Raw genomic sequence first — 25,866 nt, 5'->3', positions numbered from 1 at the left:
TTATTCTTCTGGATTTTGGTGTATAGGTCCATTCGTCTAGTGCCACCATGAGTCTTAAAATTTTTCTTTGGCCAATATTGTGGTCCGTAATGGTATCTCAAAAGCAAGTTTTTTTCCGTGAAATTTGCTGTGGATATTTGTGACCCCCAGAGGACGAGTCCTACTGTTTTTGGCGACCTACGTAGTTTTTTTTAAACCTTTAAGCAATGTTTGTGAAGCTAAAACGCCCTCTGGTTAGTTTATCACTGACTCTAAGCTTATTTTTCTAAATATGACTATGAGCAGAATGATTTGATGTACATTTTTAGTGTACTTTTTAGTGTACTTTTTTAAATTTTGTCCTCACTAGCTTTTAGCCTTGGTAGCAGCTCAAGGGATGACAATGTCAGTATGTCCATTTCGGTACAGACTGAAACATGTCAATTATTAACTACGATTAACAACTATTAACCTGCACTTCCAGTTCCATTTAACAACTGTATGGATTGCCATGACATTTTGTGCCAATATTCATGGTCCCCAGAAAATGAAACCTACTGATTTTGGTTTGGTCTACCGTAATTGTGGTTTATGACAAAATACTTGCAGAAGTAATGAGATTTTGATATGCCTTAGGTAATTCACAAAGACTAGCATGTTTGCATTTATGAATAAACTACGATGAACATCTAAGATGATGAACGACGCAAACATTATACCTAATAAATATCATGACGTAAGCATGCTGAGATTAACATTTTGACAGCCTCACAGAGCCACTAACATTGTTCACATTATTTGACTCCACCTACCAAGGTTTAACTAAAGCAGTTTGATTATTTCTTCCTTCGAGAAGTGCTAATGATACTAAAACTACAATTAGCCTCCGGCTAGTTTATCAATGAATATCTGTAAAGTACTCTTAAAGTACTCTTACAAATATGAATATCAGCCAAACTGTTAGATTTTTAGCATACTATTTCTGTATCTTGTCCACTTTAGTTTCTATTACTTGACACTGCCTGTTATATAAATAATACCACAGCTGTTACAGGATGCCACTTCAGTCTAAGTAACAGCATGTCCTGTGATCTCCAGCTGCAGCACATACAATACCATGAATGCATAGACATACAAAATCTTTTGCTGTATATTGCAAAATGGTACATGCTACTGACTACTGTTATATGTCATACACTGTTCCTCGCGCTTTTCAGGGAACAGGGATTGTAGCATCATGACTCATCATTGTGTGTCTAGCACACTGCCACCTTCTTAATATTGCCACTAGGAGTGCACTAAGAGGCTAAATATCCCATGAAAAAAGCTTCTAAAGAGCCTTCTTCTAACAAAGTGTCATCATATATTAATAATCTTCATGTGTGAAACAAGGTGTGTACGGGTAACATTGGTATAGATGATTTGTTGGATTATGTGACCTCTCTATAAATGTCATTAGTATTTACTTTGCATTTTGGAAGCCATTATTGTAATCTCTTTACAAAAATACCAGATTATTGATATTTAGTGCTAATTATCAAAATATTTTATAGAGTCCACACTGAACTACAGTTTATGCACCAGTGTAATAAATTATAGTCTTCAGTCCATTTTTTGGCAAAATTTGGCAACAGTTTTTAATCTGACCATTTTAGTGTTTCCTCCAAAAACAGACTCCATCAAACCATCGAGCATCATTTTGCAGTTTAAAAGTGAAATGGCTTAGAAGTGACTACTGGTTAACACGTAGTTTTAATGGGCCACGTTTCAGTCTCTATTTCATACTCGTTCCATTGTCTGACAACAGAAACAGAAACACATGTAAATGAGAACAGCTTTATTGGGAACTCAGCTGTATTAAATTATTGTATATGTGAGCACAGACAGTAGGAGAGATGCAAACAGATAAAGGGCGGTCCAGCCACATACTAGGTTTTGACCTGTTATTGAGTCTTGTTTTGCATATATATGTATATTTTAAGTTTCAGTTTGTATTTGTTTGTCTTTATTATAATGAATAAACTGTAAAATAATAACAATAATACTCTGAAGAATAAAAGCAAGCGAATATTTGACTTACATTGTGGCCAGAAACACAACTATAAATGAATGCTAATGTTGCTCCATATCCACTAGAAGCATAAACTAGCAACTATTTGCTAACAAGTTCACCATATTCACTTAAAAGGTGATAATATGTCAGTATTGTGTGTATAGCTAGTTTTCACTGCCCCGAAGTGGACAAAAAAAAAGTTATTGTAAATTTAAACTAAATTAGCATTTGGCCATAGTCTTTTTTAAATATTAATAGGGTAATGAATTAGAATATTAATTATGAGTTTTTCTGTGCCCCTCAGTTACAATCATGAAATGGATACCGCCCTCCTTCCCCACCTCCCTTCCCCAATGAAACGCTGATTGGAGGAGTGACTACACCGTAAACTGCAGAGACATGGCTTAGGGGAATCCCTGCGCAAACCCTACTGTACATCACAAAGCTGTCATTTCAGATCAGTCTGACACAGCAAAACACTGCGACTACAGGCCAAACCACATTTCATCCGAGAGATGCATGTTTCAAAATACCCGTAAAAGATGAGGTTCACTGTGTGAAGCAGCTGATTTCTCAAAACAGCACAACCCGCTGTAGGAAACACCCACCCGCCGACATCTACTGGAAAAAAAACATGGGAAGGATGCTGGAAATAAATGCGCAGATACGCACAATTTACCTGAGAGGTTGTCAGAGATGAGTAAAGATGATGACCCTTCCTCTTCTTCTTCTTCTTCTTCTTCTTCTTCTGATGCTGCTGCTTCTTCTTCTGCGCTCAGCTCCACGATCCTTCTCAGCCCCCCAGCCGAGCCCCCACCCTCTCTCGCTTTCGCTCTCTCCTCGCTCCCTGTTTCAACAATGCATGCCGGGAACGTGACGGGTGTAGTTCAATAATTATCGCAGCTCTATCCGTGAAGCTCATTGGCTGGCAGGCTACTTAAGCATCTTTCAGTAAAGGAAGAGAGAATGCTATGTAAAAACAACAACAACAACAAAACAAACAAACAATAAAAAACCAAACAATAAAAAACAATAACAAAAATAAATTTTACAAATCACAGCAATCTAGTATCCTTATGATATATTTAAAGACTATTTTGCTTTTTTTATTTGCCTTATCTATCTGAAATTTATCTTTAGAAAATACACTTTTGACTATAGACAGTGGTATTCCACTCATTTATATCATAATGGGAAACCCAGAGTTGACACAGTTGGAATGCACCATATCAATGACACACAGGGTTGATTACAGTGGAAAAAGTTCTGACAAACCCACCATACACAACCTGCCCAGCACCAAATTGCAGTTACCAACTAGCTTGTGAATTGAGTGGAGCATTTAGCAGCTAAGAGCCAGATATTTACCTCACGATTGGTGGGGACCAAAACAGAGCTCAAAGGAGAGTGAATATTAGACTTACTTTGCTCGTGTAGCTACTGTTAGATCTAGCTGTTTTTATTAATCATGCAAATATAAAGAGCACACCAAAGATACATGCTGTTTGCATACAGAGTTTATTGTATGTACGGAGAAAGGCATTGGCTTATAAAAACAGGCCATTCCGTAGGCGATGTCTTAATGAGGAAAGTTGATGGACACCATGCCACTAACATAAAAGCTTAGTAATGTAAGAACTCTTTCTGTTGTGCAAAAAGATAGATAGAGAAAGAACATCATGTAAAACAGTATTTTGCACTACACCCATACTGGGTCATCTCAGATGGATAAGACAAAAACAAAACATTCAGAATGAGCTACACGTGAGGGAGTGCAGGATTTCTTCCTGTTTAGGGCACTCTCTCTCGTGACTGGTGGAAGCCTGTGGAAGAAAGGAGGGACGAACCTATCCGCCAGCCAAGGGATCGCTAAGCCTAAGCCATGGTGCCTCCCCAACGTTCTTGACCAATCAGATAGATGCACATTCCCTTATGAAAACCCTGTGTAGCGCAAAGTCAGACACCTTTTTTCTAGGAAGTTGACTACAGATTACTGCTTGCAGACTGTGGTTTTCTGAATAGAAAAGGTCCATGTACATGTTCAATTTGATTCTCTGGTTTGTAATAAATTGTTAAACTGAGAAATAACTCATCTCCTGGACTCTCTTCCCAAATCAACAAACGCGCCAACATTACATACATAGCTCCAGATTAATGTTACCTTCCTCTGTCTTTACTGAATATGTAAATAGGCTACTTTCTTCAATATTATAATGTAATAATATGTCATTGTTGCGTTTACATATTGATAGCCTACCTCAAAGTTGCCAAGAAAATCAATTGATCATTTTTAAAAGGGAAACATAATCAAAATGGCCCAAATGTAAACAATCCTAATAGAAATAAATCACTGAAATAAACTGGTTTGGTTTAGACCAAAGAAAATTTGAGAGGTAAAGCTGCACTAGTCAACATTTTTATATTAACAGTGGGTCAAACACTACATGTACTCTGATAGGTGTAGGGACAAATCAACAGGGGATTATCGCTCAACTCTGCAGTGACCCTCAGCTTTGAGTGTTTTAGCTTCTTTAAGCTTGTTGTTTTGGTTTTACTTGTAGGTTTTAGTAGACTTTAGTGTCTTTAGTAGTGTTTTTTGTGCACGCAATATTAAAATCTTTTGGGACTTGTGGTGGTACAGAAGAGTAAATAATCGATTTAATTTCATCAGGTGAACATAAAAATGGCTCTGCATGAATGCCAATGGTGCTCCATGTCTGGTGGATGTGTAAATAGGCAACGGTTTGCTAAACCAATTGCCGTAACAGTTGTCAACATTGCTTTTAGAGGTTTTTCTGCTTCACCCTAGTAGCCAATAAATATTGCTTTAAAGAAAGGATGGCTTATAGTTTCTCTCTTAGTTCTTGCCTTCCAACTTGACCAATTACTACCATTTTATCAAAAATAATTAATGTACAAAACATCAATGGAAAGTGAAATGATTGAGATACCTGCCAGGCTGGTATCAGCAGATATAAATATTTGATGGCACTAAGGGCCAGAAGGAGAACATGTTGACCCACAGCTGTCACTGATGTAAGAGAGTGTAATAACAACATTGTTAATCTTTTTTAACCCACAGTTTACAGCCATGATGCCACTGAACAGCTCTGGTCTGTTTGTTGAGTAGGTTTGATTTGTTGAGTGAGTGTATTTGATCATATCTTTCATTTTAGAAGTCAATTTTTTATCTGACTGATCATATTTCACAATATCTGCATAATAGTACAAACATTCGGAGTGTAATTACAACACTTAATGCACTCTCCTTTAATTACCCCAGACAAAAGGATCATAAACACAAAGCTAAAGTAAGAAATCTTTCAGTTAATTCATGGATAACTGTGTGAATGAATGTACGTGTCCTGGTATTGTGTTGGAGCTAATTCAATTTAATTTACGGTTACTGCAACAGCGACTAATTAATTCCAAATTTAATGTTAAACAGTTGTATAATCCTTTGAGTCAGATATTTAGAGAAAAACATTTAAATCCAAGGCCAAATCAACTTTTGCATTTATATTTTAGCTGTTTCATTTCAGCGTCAATCCTTCTTTTGGTCCTTTAATGGTGTCACTGAGAATTCCTGACATAACCAACTCTGTGCTGTGAATGCATTTATTCCCCCTGCTCCCACTTGCATCAGTGAAAAAGCTGTTGCATCTGTCTGTGTAAAAAAAGAGAGGGATAGAGAATGTGTCAAGACCAGAGAGACAGGCTGCACCCCAAAGTGCAATACAACTATTGTCATCCAATCACAGCAGGACACATCCACATACAGCAGCTGCACAAAAATAGAAAGTTAGATGAGGGTAAAGCCTCAGAAGATTGTCATCTCTATCTCACAGCAGCATTTTGTTATACGTTTGTCCACATTACAATAAGACCACATTTCCCATTGTCCCAGTTGCGTTTTGTCCTTCATCCCTGAACTCAAGGCAAGACAGTATCATTTAAATAGCACACTGCATTACAATGAGTATGCAATAAAAATAACAATAAAAATAATATTTCTGTGTCCAAAATCACCCGCTCATTCCCTCATTCACTTCTCCCTATACAGTATAATAGACACTCAGTAGTTTACCATGTAATGAGCAGTTTTGGCAACTTATCAATCATCATCATTTTGCATCATCACCGACAGATGCGGAGTCAATAAAATGCAATGCATTGTATTGTAGGATTGTTAGCAGAATGTGGTGACTTATTTTTACCTAATATTCTGGGAAATGTTTGTGAGGGCAGTATTTAATGCATAAATTTCAAACTTAAATCCAGACATTTACATGCAGGATGGTAAATGTAGTGCATTTTATTGTAAATAGGGACTGATTTCACACATACACCAAGAGTCTAAACCATGCTAACCACTCTGTGTGGCTGTATTTAGGCACAGCATGCTTTAAGGTAATTGCTAATGTCAGCTTGGTAACATGATCACAATCACAATGCAAACACGTTGATTTTAAGCGAGTATTTTTACCATGTTTACCCTCTTAATTTTAGTTTTTAGCATACTAACATTTGGTAAGTAGGACTAAACGCAAAGAGCAGAGAGCTTAGTTGACAAGTTAAGGGATCAACAAAGTTATTACAATTCATCCTGAGGGGGACATGAATTGGTGTACCAAATTTCATGGCAATCCATCCAGTAGTTGTCAGGGGACCTTGAGAGGCATAAGAATATCTTTACAAAATTTTCTGTCAATCCATCCAACAGTTTGTTCCAGAAAGTATGTCTGGAAGTATGCACTGTTTGACCGCCAGGAACTCTGAAAGCTTTGGGTGTTTCCCCCAGTTGAACAAGCTTCCGTCAATTTTGTGACATAAAACAATCCAGCAAATTTAACTCATGTTGCTTTGTGTATTATAAGTGTAGCGATTGGGTTTGACATGCTGAATGAAGCACCTTTAAATACGTACAAATGTAGTGACAAACAAGAGACAGAATTAGCAAAAAATACAACTGTTACCATAGACATTTAATAATGAGCTGATCAATAGGTGCTTTATTGATCTAGAGGCTGCACATACAGTAGATCTGCTGACTGCAGCTGTTAAATTCACCACAAATATTTCAGAAACTCAGTAAAAACTTGCTATCAGCCAAATAAAGATCTGACTCACTTCTACTCACCCTGGGGTTTTGCCGCCATAGCATTCTTCCATCAACTGGAAATAACCACCATGATTCAGCAGAAATATAAACATCTCAAACACTGGGAGGGATGCACACAAAGGGGAAGGGGTCATTTTTAATTCATAAGCTTTTGCAATGTAGGAAAACCAGATTTTCCGATACGCTGAGGCCTGGAAGCTCCTCGTAGCCAGCTCTGGACGATCTGCTCTGTCTGCCAGGGCTAGAAACAGCAACCACCACTGGCGCACATCAGACAGGAATTGACTACTTAGGCTGTTTAGTGTCAGTACATATTTAGTGTCACTGGGTGGGCTATTGCATCCTGCAGGGCACAGCTGCATTTACTATAGGACAGTTCCAGCAAACGTATACTAAAGCACTGGTGATGGAGAAATGGATGCAGTGGTAATGACAGCCAAATCCACTTTCACCCTGGGAATAGTCTCTTTGTAATCTGTAGAGTCAAAGCTGTTTATCTTGTCTGCACAGAAAAACCTCTATACAGTGATCAGCCACAACATTAAAACAGTTACCACTTTTAATACTGTAGATGAATGTGAGCTTGTTACATCCAGTGGTTAATTTGCATTGTTTTACCTTGTTTACTAGCGCAAGGCTCAAAGCATCATGGAAAGGCTAAATGGAGTGGCTAAAAGGAGAAGCTAAATGGCTAGGCAAATTGAATACCTAATAGGAAAAGGAAAAGCAGCGGGGAAATGGAAGTGCAAATGGGAAAGGGAATTGCCCCTTTAAATGCCTGATGAAAATCTGTATTCTTAATTCAACTTATCCAGTTATTTCTCTATTCAAACTGCAATTTCAAATGAATTTTTAAATGACATTATTTATGAATTCATTCATTTATTTATTTTTTCTAAATCCTCTTTCTTGACCATTAAAATATCAAATAATTAATTACATTGAAATTTAGTCTATTTATTCATAGATTAATAAACTAATTTTTAAACAAATTTATGAATGCATATTTTTATCATACAATTAGTTATCAATTAATGTAATGCTTTACTATTTCAGTGACACATGCAGTCCTCCATTCCCAAGTGCATCTGACCAAAATGTTATAAAGTATTTTCATAGAACCAGCTCCTTAATGCAGCATGAATTGATTTTGTTTGGCCACTTGGGGCAGCACAAGAAGCTGTAAAATGGACATATCCCCTTATAATATTGATATGGCTAACATGTAAGTTAAAAATTGCTTATTTAACAGACTGTATGGCCACATCCAGCTGACAGAGAGCAACATTAGCATTCAATTTCAAGCTTTTGGCAACCTAAAAATTTATCTGTTTTTGGTCTCCACCAGCTCCTAGGAAAAAAATCTGCCTCTTCAGCTGTTAAATGCTTCACTATGTTCACCACGAAGTCACTAACTTTGTCCGTCTTACGTTTGATATTTTTCAGTTAGCATACAGACAGTTTTATTGCAGCTTGTTGAATGAAACTATGGAGCCCCAAAGATCCTGAAAGATTTGATGTTGTGCGCCCAAAAAACAAAAGACAGTATATTTAAAACCAAAACAACAAGCTGCAAGAGGCTTAAACACTTGAAGCTGAGGGGTCACTGCGGTCGGGTGATAATTCTCTGTTGGTTTGTCGCTACACCTGAGTACATGCAGTGTTTGATCCACTGAATATAAAACTGTTGACTGGTGAAGCTTTACCTCTCAAATTTTCTTTGGTCCAAACCAAACTGGTTTATTTCAGTGATTTTTTTCACAGATTTGCAGGCCTTAATGACTAATGTCACAGAAACCACCGGCAGCCATATTGATCATTTTTCATGCCCTGCCTCATTTCACTAAGAGGCTCAACACGACGACTGGTAGCATTTTCAGTTCACTTGTAAGACATACAGAGAAAGACAAGAGAGAGAAAGGCGGCTGCAACATGAACCAAATCTGCCATATAATGTGAACGTGAAGATAAAACTGTGTTTCTGTGTGCAGTTAACATGAATATTGAATTTATTTTCAATGCACAAAATCAATAGTTATGAATGAAGCCATTAATTTTACATCTTATTTTTGAATACTGACAAAGGATTTTGTCACCCTTACTGGTTCTATTCATGCAAAAATGACTAAATATAATATATATATATATATATATATATATTCTTTATTACAACTATTCAACATGAGTATTTAAATGGTATTGTGATATATAAAATTTCCTGAGTAAATTTCTCCGAACTGCATTCACGTTTGAGATACATTTAGCCAACTGCTTTCACAAATTAATTTCACTTGTATGTAAGTGGAAATGCTGGAAGTCTTACTCTTCATTGCAAACTTTAACGGATATTACTATATTTGATTTATTTACCAAATTATCCACAAACTATTTTGCGTGAGCTCTATCAAGTTCCTTCAAATATCAAACAAAAGTAATTTCTATTACTGAAGACATTATCCATTCAAAAAACACTCCCTGGCCTCACCTAACCTTTGCACCTAAGCAATGACACAGGAATCAGATGTTTTCTTTGCTCTTGGGATTGGTGATGAAGGTGGAGAAGAGTGTGTGGGTTGGTTATCTGTTCTTTTGGTTTGGTACTTGTAAGCGCCTGTGCTGGGTTGGCAATGCAATGTGCTGGGTTTGTAAGGGCCTGTGCTACGTTGAACTGATGTGGTGGGTTGGTATGAGGGTGTGCTGGGTTGGTATGAGGGTGTGCTGTGTTGATAAACTGATGTGCTGGGTTGGTATACAGCTGTGCTGCGCTGAAAAACTGATAGGCTGGGTTGGTGTGACACTGGTGTGCGTTGCTGAACTGATGCGCTAGGTTGGGCAGTTACTCTGCTGGGTTTCATAGCTGGGCTCGGTACAGTTGTAGAACCGTGTAAGTCAACGAGTGGGTGCAAGGTCTTGTACTGCAGCAGGTACTCAGGGTAGATCTGGTGCTTCTCAAATACAACATAGATAGAAGGGTTAATAACATCATCTACACAGCTGTCATAGAGGTTTATGTCCCCGCCGTCCTTGGACGGAGGTCGGCGGTAGTCAGAGGACCCTCTGGTGAAGTCTCCCACCAGCACCCGTGAGATGAACATGGATTTGACAGCAGAGTCACCAGTGTAGCTGTGGGAGTATTTGGCATCCCGGGCAAAGTAACTACCTGGGATTGGATACAAAAAGAGATTTAAAATTTTTGGATTATTGTGAGAAAGCATGTCACTATACTGTATGCGGAAAGACACTAAGGCTAGTAATGCAAAAACTTATTAGGGCTGTAAACTATTTTCTTAAATAAACAATTATTTGCTTGGTCCATAAAATGTCAGAAAAAAGTAAAAAATATATTTTTCACAAGCATAATTTCCCAGTGCCCAAGGTGTCTAAACCAAAAAATATTAGATATGCTTTTACTTTATCATATGTGATACAACAAAGAAAAAGCAAAACTGAATTTTGGGAAAGTTTGTCATATTTACTCGATTATCAAATAATTGTTTAATTTTTTGTCAATCGTCTTACTGATTAATCAGCTAACCTTTTCAGCTCTTAGATAAATAGACAGATAGTTAGATAGATAGATAGAGTTGACTTTATTAATCCCTGGAGGGAAGTTAAAGATACAGCCAGATGCAGCCAGATACATTAACATTCAAATGTCAACAGACAGACAAAAGACGTGCTGCTGTTTCTCAAAACATATTTCTTTGGCATTTTGCACACCACATAGCAAATTGAGGTCCATTGTCATGTGAGGTGTTACAAACAATGTGTCTGAACCAGAGCAAATCATTCTGTCCCTTTAAATACGTGTGTTTGTGTGTGTTGAGCATGATGAAGATTTTAGGATTGCTTAAACAAACTGTCCCATTCATCCCCTCAGATTAAATTTTGTTTTTAATTTAATACAACTGCAAGTCTATTTTTATCAAACCAGTAAGTAGCACAGAATTAATATTTCTTTATCTCACCTTTGCCAAAAGCAGTTCCATGAGTTCCACAGATTCTCCAGTCAAAGTTGGTGAGGCAGATGGCATCTACGTGTTTAGAGTCAGTGCCATGAAAAAGCTTTTTTTCAGTCACATTGCACCCAAAATTGTTGTTCTTCATCTGATTCTTCTGCCTTTATTTAGGGATAAGGAAACCAGAGAATTTAAATCAAGCTAGTACATTTAGGAATATCGGCTAATAGGAGTGAGACTATGAAACTTTTGTGGCCAATTACAGGATAAAGATAAATGCCAAAACAAGTACAGAAAGTCATAAACTCAAGTGTACTGACAGATATGTTAGATAAAAAGTAATATCTATCCTGTTTGCTAATGTTAGCTAACATTAGATTTAGCCACCATAAGCCACTTGCTGTAGTGTGGTGCGTTTCACTGCTCATACATTCAGTTTTTCATTTGCAGAGGTGTTATTTCTTCTTTCAAAAGTTACATTTTAACAACCAGCAGTAATGGTTACCAAAGCAGATACAATAATAACCTAGCAAGATACAATTAAAACACACAATTTATCAGATGGATAAGTGTTTGATTGAAAGTTTCCAGACCAAACACGTGAAAATCATATCCATACCACTGAAAGACTTCCCAAAGAGCTTTGTTCTGAATCCTCTCGATTTTGACAACATCAAAGCCTCTCATGGTTTTACAGAAAAGAGCTTCAATCTCCTTAAATTCATCTGAGGTGTGCTGGAGGGAGACTCGCTGGAAGTCAAATACCACAGAGAAAAGGAATTACTTTTCCCAGGCAAAATTCTCGCAAAAAATCTTTTCAAACATTTTCAGGTACAATTATCTGCAGTAATTGATTATTTGGCCATTTGGAGGCAGCGGAAAGAAGTTGTGAACACAACACTGACATATCATCACCTTTTAAATTTGTATGGCAAATTTGCTAGCAAAAAGTTGTTTATTTTAATATACAGCGGTTGCGGTGCAACATTATCATTCATTTGGAGTTATGTTTCTGGCCACCTGATGAATGTTAGTCCAATATCCACTCTTAGCTCTGTTTTTGGTCTCTTAACTCATGAGGGAAATCTGACTCTTTAGCTAATGCCACCTAGCTAGTTGCTAACTATATCTGTCAGATGTTTGGTGTACAGTGGGTTTTTTAGAGCTTTTTTTTTTTTCTCCCGAAAACAATGCTATGAGAGCAGTAATAATGAACTACAACAATAATGTTTTGGGCTGAACAGCTAAACAATGAGCTGAAACTCTGTAAAGCCAAGGGGAGCTATGGATTTGTCCATCATTACGAGCAACCTCTTCCACATTGTTATTTGATACATTGTAATTATAAAAATATCTAAACTGCAGCTGCTGTAGTAAAATGTTTTGCCTGCAGGTTGTACAGGTTGGACTGGAACTGCACTGCGACTCTGTGGGTGGATGATATCGACCTGGTTTCAGGAATTTCACATCAGTGACACTGTGTGTCCTTGTTACATTTCTAAGTGTATCTTTCATTCCTGCCAGACACCAATTTCTTTCAATTACTCTCATTTTGGTGCCAAAATCAACTTGCAGACATGAAAATTATCTAAGATAATTCTATATGAGGTTTTCTTTTCTCAAAGCTTCTTAATTGCTAATTCAATTGATAGGCACACTAGCTGTTCCCATCATATACTAGTTTTAATTTACATAAACCCTGTTTTTGTTATCAGAAAAATGACAAAAAGATGTATAGTTATTATGGCAAATAATAGAATTTTTATGTTAGGAGTTGACAGACATTATTGTCCCACAATACAGTGTACGACTGAAATAAAGGCCTTCCCAAGTGCTGACGAAAAGTGAGAAATCGAACTTTAGAAAAAGTTCAGAAAACTAATAATATTTTTCCAAAATACGCTTAGCACGTCTGGGATTGAACCTATGGGGCGCAAGTAGCTCCAGGAAAGCTAAACTGTATAATAAATATCCTGAAGACTAATTTGTATGGAAATTTGAAAAAAAAAAACAAAAACAAAAAAACAATTTTGTGCTTATGTGACCAATTCTGATCAATAAAAATATTCCCTTTTCTCATAAACATGACAACAAAAGTCAAAAAGACAGTTTTCTTATTTTAACCTGTACTTATACTGTACTTATATATACCCCCAGCATTTTTAGATAAAATTCAGACTACACTAACCAGACAGAAATTATCTTAGGAGGAGCATTTAATAATACATTTGATAAATTAAACCATAGTTTGAAAAAAAAAAAAAGTTTAAAGAACTTCAAAGGAATCAGAAAAATTTATTTCTACTAATAATTTAAGCTGAATGGGGATTACTTTTGGCAACAATGAAAAACTAAACTTATTATTCACAAAGCAAAAAGAGCTAATCAAATAATAATATTTTATTTCAAAATATGCACTTAATTTATTGGGTTCAAAAATTTACAAAATTGTGATATCGGATCATTCTCCCCTATCCTGTTCTATTGTGCCAACAGAAAATGAACAGAGCAACAGAATATGGAGAAGGAATTGGGCACTACATCAACATCGACAGTTTATTAGATATGTTAATGAGAAAACAGACCATTTTACTATTACACATGTTGAGGGAGAACAAACCAACTGGGCAAGTTAATTCCTGATGTAGTTTGTGATGCTTTTAAGGGATACATTAGAGGAACTACAATTTCATGCTCAGCAAAGAAAACAAATGAGAGTAAAGAAAGAGAAATTGCAGCCTTAGGAAAGTCCCATAAATATCTAACAAGTGTTAGAAGGGAAACTGTCTGAATTTCAAGAAGACTGAATTTCTACTTTTGAAAAAGTGCCAATAACTACAGATGTAATTCAAACTGTATTATTTAATGGCAAATAAGCCAGGTAAGCACTTACCAGCTCTTACAAAACAAATACAAGCCAAATCAACAATGATTTTGAAAGACAAGGGCGCAGTTTTAGTATAGTATAGATTGATCAGTAATGGCTGTAGATGCTGAAGTAGCATTTGCCTTATTAATGTTAAGTAGGGGACCAATATTAAATACTTAAGATATGTAATTAGTGACAATTAAATAATTTTTTATTTTATTACTTAATGAAACTTAATATGAAAGCTAACTTGAGTAAATGGATGAATCTTCCCATAAACTACACAGGGAAAGTCAAATTTCAACCAAATCCTCTGTTTGGGGTCACTGGAGATGTGGAGGAGGTGCAGTTAACTCCAGCGAAATGACACACTTTAGCCTTTCTTTCCCTTTTGGCTAGGTGCGCTGTCTTTCTCAGGTCAAGGGACGCTGCCCCACCCACTCACGCACTGTGGTTAGAAGACGTCATGTCCTGTTTAAAACTTAAAATCAGAAACTCACTTCAATATTCAAATGAGAAATTCTAGAAAAATATGGGCCCCTTTTTAAAGACATTCCAGAAATTGTAAATGCCTGGCTTTCAGGTGCAACCTGATTGCACCATACATTGTATATTTATACACTGTATATTTACATACATTGTGAGTCAGTGATGTGGCAGGTAGACATCAACATACAAATCTCGCTGGAAGTGACTGGGGAAGGATTTATTGTGTGATTTATTGTGTTTTTTTTTTTGTGTTCACTGTTAACTTGTATATACTCCTTGAAAAGCCCGAATAAAAAGATTTTGATTAAAAAAAACTTCACAGGGAGGATTAATCTTTTAAAACTGCTTGGCTCCCAAAGATTCTATTTTTTTTTGTTCCAATTATGCCCCAAATAACTTTTTTTTTTTTTTTTAAATAATATTCTCTTATTACAGACTTTATATGGGAAAAGAAAACTCATAGGATTAAAAGGAATATTTTACATGTTTCAAAGTCAGATTGAGGATTTAATGTACCAGATTTAGAATTGTACCATCTTTTCACACAAGGATTTTACTTGCATCATAACGTGGATATTCATATTGACTATGCAGGAGTCCATCCTAGAAAAAAATTATATACCCATATCAATTCCAAAAACTACCACTGTATAGCTCACTGCTTGGATGACTCTTCCGGACTTGTCATTAAGCTGGATAGCAACGGATAGCAATAGTTCATGACTTAATTGTAGGAAACATATTTATTCCCTGGACAGCTTTGCTAAAAAAATTTGGTCTGACTAACGCAGAATTTTTCAAGTATATGTAACTCAGAAGTCTAACACAAACTTTTGATTTAGATTTATTTGGGAAAGAACATAAACTCGAAGGAATTTTATTTGACAGAGAAATGGATAATAACTGGTAACGTTTAAAGAATCTTGCAGAAATCTTATTCTATACACACTTAAAATCTAGAATAAACCACTGGAATCACGATCTGAGGAGAACCGATATTAGTTTAAGATGTAGGGAATGTTGGAATATAAAAAAATATATCATTGTACAATAAATGCAGACTTTATAGAATTCATTAAACCAGAGATAAAGTTCACAAATACAGTAGTATATGAGACAATTGTTTGTGGAATGTGGAATTACGGATTGACTGATCCACCTTTTCTGGGACTGTGTAAAATTGAAAACATTTGGTTTGACATTGAATATTGGTTGTCAGAGATATTGGGTGTGAAACTTAATTTTAATCCATCACTTTTTATATGTCATTATATATTAGAGGATACAGTGAGGTATCTGAGGAGTTGGATTTTTTTTTCCCCATCCACCGTATTTAAGAAACTTAGTTGAGGATAGAAGGGTGTTCTCAATAAAGATGAACTCAATATGAAGATTTATGTTGGATTTAGGTTCTTTTATGTTTTATGTATATGAACTAGGTAGCAACAAGATACCAAACGATGAAGTTGACCTTATCTGTTTTGGGTGTTTGGTAATTTTTTTGTGTGTTTATTTGTTTTTATTTATTTATTTATTTTTAATTTTGTGAATTTAATTCGGTTGCCACTGTTAAGACTATGGATTTTTTTGATTTATTTATGTGAACTGTATATGATATGGTTAAATATATATTTGGAAAATGAAAATAGAATTGTACAAAAAAAAAAAGAATTATAGTACAGGACAGCACATGAACCTATTGCCAAAACAGGCCACTGTCAACATTAATTTATGCCGTATACATTATGATAATAATGTATGGACAGCTATGGATTGAAATGTTTGCATGTTTTATTTTTATGGTAATATTGGAAACTTTCTGGTTTCCAGGTTGCTGCCAAACAACACTGCATTAATTTTTTTCCTCCTTTTGTCAGAAGATCAAACCCAAAAGACAGCAATGACACCATGGAAATGATGATTTGGATTTGGTACTTTTGGCAGTTACTTCTTTTTCTAAAATATTTAACAGTATGTACATTCACATAAGAATGATATAAGAAAGATATAAGTTATATTTATGCAGTCTGAAGGTGTGGTGAATTCACACTACCCTGTATCCAGTTGCAGGAATCAGTGTCTTATCCCAGTGGTCTGGTATAGTGTAAAAATTTGGATGACCCAGAGGTTTTCTGTAGACAAAAAGCAGACATAGGTCTGGGTTAGTTTTATTGTGAGTATGAGATATTTTATGTATAGATGAAAGGTCTAAAAAAACGGGGAAAAGTAGTATATTAGTGTATTTGGAATGTCATACCTCACTCTCTTTGCTTGGACATCCGCTGCAGAGAAAAACTGGGGTCGTCTTCTCACAAGCCTTAGTGCCGTAATGCTTGTTTGTTTGTATCATGTCTGAGGTTTAACAAAAAAAAAAAAACAGACATCATTATAATACCACCTTAATATTTTGTAACTTTGAACATAGAGATCATTTGCATAATCTTTGTTTACCCTGGAAACTGAGAGAATATGACTGTGAACCAGCGTTAAACTCCAACACATCTTTGTCATTGTCCAGAAACTTCTGCTCCAGTTTAGCGCTGTTGATGTCTGCTGGTCTGAGTCCACCAGTCTGGAAATGAAGACAATTAAGTCTTTGTTTACTTCAAAATGTATCTAAATTGGTAAACGACCAGTCAGGAACCACTTGGTTTGGTTTGCCAAGATTATTGCCTACAGAAACTATAAATGCATAAATGTGAATTTCAGTCAAAAACATTAATATTTACTGCAAAGAAAGTCGACTTCACCACAGTTTCTCTGCCCAATCAGAGACCTATTTCATACAGAGCAGGGAAAAATAAGTAATTTTAAAGAAAAAGTTCCACATTTTGGGAAATTCACCTATTTGCTGTCTTGCTAACATTTAAATGAGATGATTGATACCACTATTATGTCTTCATGCTAAATATGCCAAAAAAATATCTTGTTCATGATGATTTCGACCCTTGCCCTGTTGCATTACTATTATTATTATTATTATTATTACTATGAAATACATCATAAAATACTTAAGTAAATACCCCACTTATGATTTTCTAAAGCTTTTTTACCTGTCTTAAAAAAAGGCGGTTGCTAAAAAAAGTGGCTAAAGAGACTACAGAGGTTGTTGGGTACATGAAACGTCATCAAACCAAACAGGAAAACCAATCTACTCACCAGTCCGCCTTTACAGCCTTGTTGTGTTTATACTCGTGCTCTTGCAGACCATAGCGAGGTTCGTTTATAGCCTAGCTTTTTACTTCTGGTGAATGCATTTAGGCTTCAAAAATCATAAAAGTGATGTTCATTTCTGAAGATGATCTTGCTTGATCATTGGCTTTCTGTCGAGGGAACTAGAGTGATGCTAACTTCTAGGTTGGCCTACAAAAACACGGCACCCCTGCAGCACTCTACTTACCTCTGCAAAGGAGCCAATATTTTCACCTATGTCTGTTTATGCAAAAAGTACTGTTTTAGTCAGAAATACTAAGCTCTGTCCTGGTGGAGAAGTCTAATATCTATAACTTCAAGTAATGTTCTTTTGGTCACAGTAAGCCTGCAGGACAAAAAAATGTAACTCTGAAAGTTGGAGAATTGATCAGCTTTAGTGGAAGGAGCTCCACCAAATGCATTAAAATTTTATTACATTCCAATATATGCATGACAAATTTATGTAATCTGGCTTCAATCTCTACTGCTGCTTATCTCTTTCATCAGAGATGCTGCCACATAGCCACACAACCTGGGCATACAGCTCAGGCAGCTTGGCAGCCTCTTTTGATTTTTTGTGTGGATGTAAAACTATAAAAGATAAGATTAAAATGTATTGATAATCTGTAAGGGAAGCAGCCTAAGCAACAGGGAAAGAGGTAATGTCTACTATAAACATAAAATGGATAAAACAGAATATAAAGAACAGCAGGGTTATGTAAACACATGTCATTGTCAGTTTAGTGCAGGTTTAGTACACCGTGAGTGGGAAGGATGTAGTGGGAAGTTCAGTACTGTCGTGATTTGTGTTTTTAAATTTCTGTCCTTTAGAATCTGAGACTGCTCCACAGTGCCATGACAACTTTCAGAGTCCACATGGACCACAGCCAGTGTAACTCAGATAACTGAGTATTGCATTGTAGGACTAATCTCATGTTATAATTGTCACTTCAGAGTAAATCTTGGACAGCCTCACTTCTTTGTCATTGTGAGCAAAATTTATTAAAATGAGCTCAAATAGAATTTGTCACCACAGCCATATCTAGGGTTGTCCTATGCCTGCAAAATGTCATAGATAGAGGTAAAGTGACCATTTTTAGCCCAAATCAGCTGCACTAGCTTTGCTTAACGAGGCATGTTGTCAGTGTTCACTGAAACTGCTGGCTGCTGCAGCTAATTTTCATGCTGCTCCACTGTTTGCTAACACACCACTATCTATTAGGAACAGTTTCACTGTTTCGACAAGAGATTTTCTCACAATTTGTAAGACGTGGTGTTGCCGGAGATTAATGACTTTAAACTGTGATTAGCCTTAACATGGTAAAATAATATATAAATTGACTGGCTAATAAATACCTTGTGGCAATATGAACCTCGAAATACATTAACTGATTTTGGCTGCTTGGGGGCACAGCAACAAACTGTAAAGAACTCTGAAAATATCAGTGTTAAAAAACTATCACCTTAAAAAAATTGATATTGCAAACTTTCTAGCAAACAGTTGCTTATTTACACACCCAGCAGTCAGTTAGCAATATTAGCATTAATTTGGAGTTGAGTTTCTGATCAGCTGATCAATGTGATTCCAATATTAACACTCTCTCTTTATTTTGAATGTGAATGTATAATGTACCAGCTATTCTAAATTGTACTCTACACTGTGGCATCCAGTGAAAAACCCTGGTGTTTTCTCATGCATTAACACTGTTAAAACTGACTAAAAATGAAGGAGTCTGGGTCAAGTTACTCACAGCTGAAGCGTACATGTTCCACTTTCCAAACTCATCCTCCCAGTACCAAACCCATTCAGTCGTGTGGATGAAGTTTGGCTCAACCAGAGAGTTAATGGTAGAGAGTCGTCGTACTTTGTTCAGTCCACAGGTCATCGTGTCAAAATGCACAGGTGGAGTGCTGCTACTAAAGAGAGCAGAATGAGTAATTAATTTACAAAATTCAATTCATGTTAAAAGCAAGTGATCTATTGGGTTACAACTATACATTCATTTCCTGAAACATCAGATCAATATTGGGATTTTCCCTTTGCAATGAAAAACTGCAAAAAAAAAAAAAAAAAAAAAAAAACTGCTATGTGCTAACCAACAAACCAGAATAATATTGAAATATAAAAGCGGGATGCTCATAAAATATTTGTATTGACTTTATTATTTATTATTTTTATTGACCACTGATTTTACATATCAAGTTCAGTTTACCTGTCATGAGGAGTACAGCTCAGCTTGTAAAAACAGTTGTATAATGTCTTTTGAGTTTCTTAAGGGAGATTTTTTAAATTCTGAAAAAATAACCCTGATGATGGTTGATTTCAGGCTCTGCTGGATCGATGGTGATCATTCTTTTTTTTAAACTGTCTCTCGTGAGTCCCCCTTCTTATAGAAATACAACACTAAATCACTGGGGTACCCCTTTAAGGATTGCATTTACTGTAGGTCTAAGATTGGAAATTAGTTGTTTAAGTATACACCTTGAGTTTAAGAATAACATCTTCCCAGAATCAAAAAACTACATTTCCATTGAATGTCAGTTGAGAGTACCTGTTAATATTTTTGGGGTCACAGTAGTCCTTCTCAATAATCTCATTATCAGGCAAGGTCATCCACTGATCACCCTCTTTGACTTCCCACCTGTATGGCATCTTGTCATGAGCTTTAAAACACTTATCTGAGGACAAATCAATCATAAAAACAATATCAATGACACCTGATCAAACTGATAAGACAATCATGCTGTAATTATTACCGTTTTGCATGATGATCTATGATCATTTATTACTCACCCTCATGTTTACAATGTCCTTTGATGAAATACATGCATATCTCAGTTTTATCTAGAGGAAACAAACAAAAAGTACACGTTGAAGTCTTATACAGTTCTTTTGAACAACAGCTTTATTTTATCTTCCCATGAAAGCTTTTGCAGCTTGCATAGTTTACCTTTAACAGGCCTTTGTCTTTTGCTTGGTTCATCATCACTGTTTGTGTTTTTGTCATTAACAACAGAAAGTATGTCATTAGTGGAACAGGTTTTTTGGAGCTGTTGATGGTTGCCCCCTTTGCCTCGGTTACCACCTCTCCCTCCAGCAGCTGCTGAGGTTTGGTTTAGCTTCTGCATTTGTTTTCTGTTCTGACAATTGTCGCTGCTCGCATCAGTGTTGTTGGCAGCAGCAGAGCTGTCCCTGATGGAAGAGTTTAGTTGTTGCTGGTGACCGTTGCCTTTGCTTAGTCCATCAACGCTGTAAAGATCTAAGGCATCAATGTCGGCAAGGATGTCACTAGTGGAACAGGTTCGTTGCTGCTGTTGAAGGTTGCCCTGGTTTCCTCTGTTTCCTCTGTTGCCCCTGTTTCCTCTGTTGCCCCTGTTTCCTCTGATGCCCCTGTTTCCTCTGATGCCCCTGTTTCCTCTGATGCCCCTGTGACCTCCTCTCCCTCTGTACCACTTTGTTTGGGTTAAATTCAGACCACTGTCGCTGCTCACATTAGTGAAGTTGGCATCAGCAGAGGCGCTGGTAGAAGTGTTTAGTTGCTGCTGTTGACGGTTGCCCTTGTTGCCCCTATCACCCCTGTTGCCAAAGAGCCTTAAAGCTTCTTTATTTATGTAAACAGACTTAAAGGAGCGAATGAGGTTGTCAGGTATGCCTTTATCCTGCAGGCTTTTCAATGGCTGTGGAGCATTAAAATCATGAGTCCTGGAGCAGCTGCAGTCACCATTCAGGTACCTCTCACAGATGTGCAGCCTCTTACAGCCATCTCCATCCTGACACCGGCCGAACTCCCCGTCACCGTTGTTGTAATCATGACATATCTGGCAGAAGGAGGATAAAATAACGACAAAATGTGGTTACAATCAAGCATAGCAAAAAAACAAGGAGGTTAGAAAACAGTAAATTGCTGTCATGAAATTGACAACATTTTATATTTCAGTGAACAACTCATTTACGATGATAAATACAAATGTTATCCAGCTAAACCTGAGTGCTGATAAGGACAAACTTCTGGTAGCAATGATAAAATATATAACAAATAAACGGGGGCTTCCAATGTGTACTCAAGTACAAGTACTGATACTCTAAAATCTCTAGGGTCTCCAGCAATCATATATAAGAGGATCAATGTACCCATTCATACACTGACGCAACTAGTTCTGATCCACTCCTTGACCAATCAGACTATCTGATTTAAATAACTCCTCTGGATGCACCTTATATATGTTGTCAGACTTACAGGAGGAAGGAGCATGTTGTCGCTCTGCAGCAGCAGTGTGCACAGCTCTGTCCTGCTCAGACTCTCTAGTTCATGCTCTCTCAGTATCCCTTCATTGTGGTCAGAGTTCATCTCATGGGAGAAGCTGCATCCTCTCCTGTCATCAAACAACACAACACAAATACATAGTTCAGTTACGAGTTTGACTGTTAATATACGGTTGCTCAGGAAAAAAAATAAATTTCTGCACGATATTTTGGAAAAACAGTACATTTAAATTAGCTTAAAGGATATGTAATTGCATAAATATGAAGGGTTAGGGTGGATTTGGTGAGTCTGACAGCTTTTACAATAGTCTTACTATTTAAAAGTCAAACCTGAAAGGCAAATAATAGACAAACATAAAGCTAACTATACAGTATAATATTGAAACAAATGTGAGCTATAGAGGCACTTACAAAGAGGTATTGAGCATGTTTAAGTGTATTTACATTCTTGACTCATGGAAAACTTATTAACACTAATAGGCTGAGAAGGCTGAAGGTCACCATTGCATCAGAACTTTGAGCTAACAAGATATCCTACTTGCCTTCATTGCCCAACTTACTGTTGAGTCGAGTTTATATGAACTTTCAAAAGTAGGAAAAGTATAGTGGATTTGTTTATATCACACTGTATACGTGTTTGAACAAGTAGACAGAGTATACTGTACATGATAAACTTCCAACAAGTAATTATGTTAAAATAAGTTTGAAGTTGTGGGAATTTTGCTATCTTTTTCTTTTTAGTTTCTAGATATGAGAAGATTCATACCACACTTCGGAAGAGTATGGTAAATATGTAGCTGGATAGAAACAGAAGCTGGTTGGCTTAGTTTAGCAGATTTAGGAGATTGAAAACCGAAGCCTGCTCTGGTTTCCAGTCACATCTGGTGTGTCCTGCCAAGAAATAGACTGACCACTAACCCCACATAAAACCACGTCTCATATTTACACTTTAGTTTTTGTACAGACAACTTTATAACAGCACCGCCATAAAGTGTTAATTAGTTAGCTTTAGAGGTGCTGGAAAGTTTTTGTAACCTTTGGACAATATCTGGCTAGCTGTTTCCCACTGTTTCCAGTCGTTGTGCTAAACTAAGATAACATAACCAGTATCCTGGCGGTAGCTTCCTATTCAGCTTACAAACATGACAACATATCAATCTTGTCATTTAACTCTCCGCCAGAGCGTGTTTTCCCATAATGTCAGACTATTCCCTAAATAGTGTTATTCTAACTTTGAAGTGACCTAAAACGTCTAAAAGACCACCACTCCTCAGCTGTTCAAGGTGTTCAATTGGCCCGTTAAGATGCACCATGTAAGTCAACTTCCAAGTAAGATGTCCGGATTTCGCATCAGTACCTGAACAAACCGCGCGTGTCAAGGCCTTCAAAACAGGTAGACATTACTCTGCATGCACATTCAATTTAACTACAACGCAGAAACAAACATATAACAATGTTATTCTTCATTAATCAGCTTTATATACACATACAAAGTGATGATAAGTTGAATTTCAACAATAAAAGTTCCTTTAAAAACAATTCAGATATCGCTAAAGGAGCCACTGGCCCCTCAAACTGCCAGCTCAGCAACTATTATCGCAGGCGGACAGGCCAGTTTGAGGCTAACTATGACACACCTTGTTTTAAAAAACATATTTACCTCAACCGACTGAACGGGCAGGATCCGCTGAAGAGGAAGTTTTTACATAGGTGTAGCCCTCTGCATATTCCCCGGCAATCTTTGGTTCGACACAGTCTCAGTTTGGTCCTGGCCACCACCTTAGGCTGCCCACTGGGACAACACAAAGCAAATTTCTCTCGGTTACAAATTATCTCCGTCACATTCGTGGAATCGCCAAAGCAGATATTAAACACCAAATCGTCAGTGTGAACTGCTCCTTGATTGGCGCAGATAAACTTCAATATTTCTGACTCCATCATTTTCAGTAACGCTCTTCCTGTGTTTCCCTCCATTTCTAAAGAATAGAAGAGCTGATGAGAAGGCTGACTGTTAGGCTCAAGGGAGGGGGAAAGTTCGGTATCATTTCTGATGATCGGAAACCGAAACTTAACTATCCTAAACTGCCATTGATCCTGTAACGCTGCCATTCTCCGCTTGGGGGCGTCAAAGTGTTATATGACTTCATACAACCCTGTTTTCGTATGAGGACAAATGAGGTTTCCCTTCTGCTTTATAGTTTAACACAGTGCGAAGATTTTAAACAGATAGTCTAAATATGTCCAATTTTTTGATTTATCTGACTTTTCTTTCAAGGTGTTTGTATTTGAATTACTGTGTTTTATGGAAGCAGTGTAAAATTACATTTGTCACTTTTTAAATCTGATTACTGTAATCCCATTAATGTAATCTGTCAATCCCACCATCTAAAAAAACCTGCCAATTTCAAAGACAGAAAAGGTCCTGCCTACAGTTTGTCATGTTTTAGTGAAAACATTAAAATTTAATGTAGTACATTTATGGTTTTGTTCCCAAAGTAGTCAAAATTAATGATCATTCCAGCAGCACAAAGGACAGACCTAAAAAAAAAAATTGACTTTTTATTTTCCAGTTCAAAAATACACAAAAACGGATACTTTACTTTACTTTAGTATTGCGCTAAATGGATAACACTGCATATAAAAATACATTTGTGGTGTAGTTTTAGACAAGACATTGACTGAAAAGCAGTTCAACCTTCCAAATAGATTTGTATTTACAGGTGACCCCCGAATCAATTACCTGCACCAAAGACAGTTTACATACATGTAAAAAAAATCCTAATTTCATCCATTCTAATTAAATTTTTTTTTAACAATAACTAAATAGAATAACATAAAACATATAAGTCTAATTATTTTCCACTGAAGCATCGGGATGAATTTGTTATCCCTCAGCTTCACTCATCTGCATTTGCTCATTAACTTAAAGTACATTTCCCATCAGCTTCACTGCTTTCTGTTAACCTCCCTCTCCTTGAAGAGAATATATATGCAAGTGATTTTTCCATAAATGTTTTTGCCTTTTACTCCTTCCACCAGCTACTGCCGCCAGAAACTAAAGCTATAGGTTTCATCGCCCTGGAAGAACAGAATTCTGTCTCTTCCTTGTTTGTGCTGTTAAGCAATCAAGTTTTAGAGTCAAACCTGACCTGTAGTCTAACCATAGTTATTTATGAATTCATGGGGCAGTCTCACGGTCCAGCAATCTATGATGCATACCATGTTATCAGGAGGTGTTCAGTTTGAGTCAAATAACCTTTATCTTTTGCAAGAATGGTGCTCATCCCACCTGTTGAGTTGCACACACTTGTAGAATCTATGACAAGGAGAATTAAAGCTCTTCTGGAGGCTCGTGGTGGCCCAAAACACCTTACTAAAACGCTCTATATTTTTTAATCTTTAATTTGTCACCCACCTGTACGCTAGGTTAGTTAATGCTGCACGGCTCACTATCTTTAAAGGAAACTTGTGTCAGTTAAGTTTCAATGGAGATGACCTTGTGCAAAGGACTAATTGTGGAACAAGTCTGTTTAAAGCAGTATTAATCGTTTTTGGCCAATTTGGGAACAAGCTGTAAATAAAACATTGACATATTATCAACTAATAAAGTCCTTTAAGTAGTAAACAATTGGATTGCCTATTTACACATCCAGACACGGAGCAGCATATGTATAGCATATATTCATGCTTGGCTGGTAGTGTACAGTGGGTTTATCAGAGCGTTTATAATGAAAATAAATGCTTGCTGTGGCTACGAAAAACAAGGTTAATGGGAATGATGAGACTGAGCCAAAAAAGTTACAAGCAATGAAATCAAAACAGTTAGCTAAAAGAGGCTAAAACATTCTGTAGAGCTGAGGGTAACTGCACAGTGGAGAAAATGTGCTGTGGGTTTGTCTTTTATATTTTGACAATGTAGTATTCATTCAGATATTCAGG

The 25,866-nt window shown here is 36.7% G+C and overlaps 3 protein-coding genes across 9 annotated transcripts in view; 1 reads left to right on the top strand and 2 right to left on the bottom strand.

Moving 5' to 3' along the window:
- Positions 1-2,973, bottom strand: part of LOC120803323 (synapsin-3-like) — a 114,659-nt gene extending 111,686 nt beyond the window's left edge. For all 7 annotated transcript variants that reach the window (XR_005709322.1, XR_005709321.1, XR_005709323.1 and 4 more), the window contains exon 1: positions 2,712-2,973. The gene's annotated coding sequence lies outside the window, so the exon portion shown is untranslated. The remainder of the gene's footprint in view (positions 1-2,711) is intronic.
- A 605-nt stretch (positions 2,974-3,578) lies between these two features.
- On the bottom strand, positions 3,579-24,034 carry LOC120799580 (protein mono-ADP-ribosyltransferase PARP12-like). Its single transcript, XM_040144774.1, is given in 13 exon segments — positions 3,579-10,314; positions 11,123-11,274; positions 11,733-11,863; positions 16,525-16,603; positions 16,729-16,788; positions 16,790-16,823; positions 16,923-17,043; positions 19,415-19,580; positions 20,216-20,342; positions 20,458-20,508; positions 20,615-21,482; positions 21,902-22,037; positions 23,588-24,034. Coding segments are annotated over 13 exon segments (2,901 nt in total). The 5' UTR covers positions 23,902-24,034; the 3' UTR covers positions 3,579-9,652.
- etv6 (ETS variant transcription factor 6) overlaps positions 23,196-25,866 on the top strand; it is a 37,151-nt gene continuing 34,480 nt past the window's right edge. Inside the window, exon 1 of the mRNA XM_040144801.1 lies at positions 23,196-23,320. The gene's annotated coding sequence lies outside the window, so the exon portion shown is untranslated. The remainder of the gene's footprint in view (positions 23,321-25,866) is intronic.

The sequence above is a fragment of the Xiphias gladius genome, chromosome 2 (genome assembly GCF_016859285.1).
Source record: "Xiphias gladius isolate SHS-SW01 ecotype Sanya breed wild chromosome 2, ASM1685928v1, whole genome shotgun sequence".
Classification (NCBI taxonomy): Eukaryota; Metazoa; Chordata; class Actinopteri; order Istiophoriformes; family Xiphiidae; genus Xiphias; species Xiphias gladius.
Note: the sequence above shows the minus strand (reverse complement) of the source record. Positions and strands in the feature narration are given on the sequence as shown.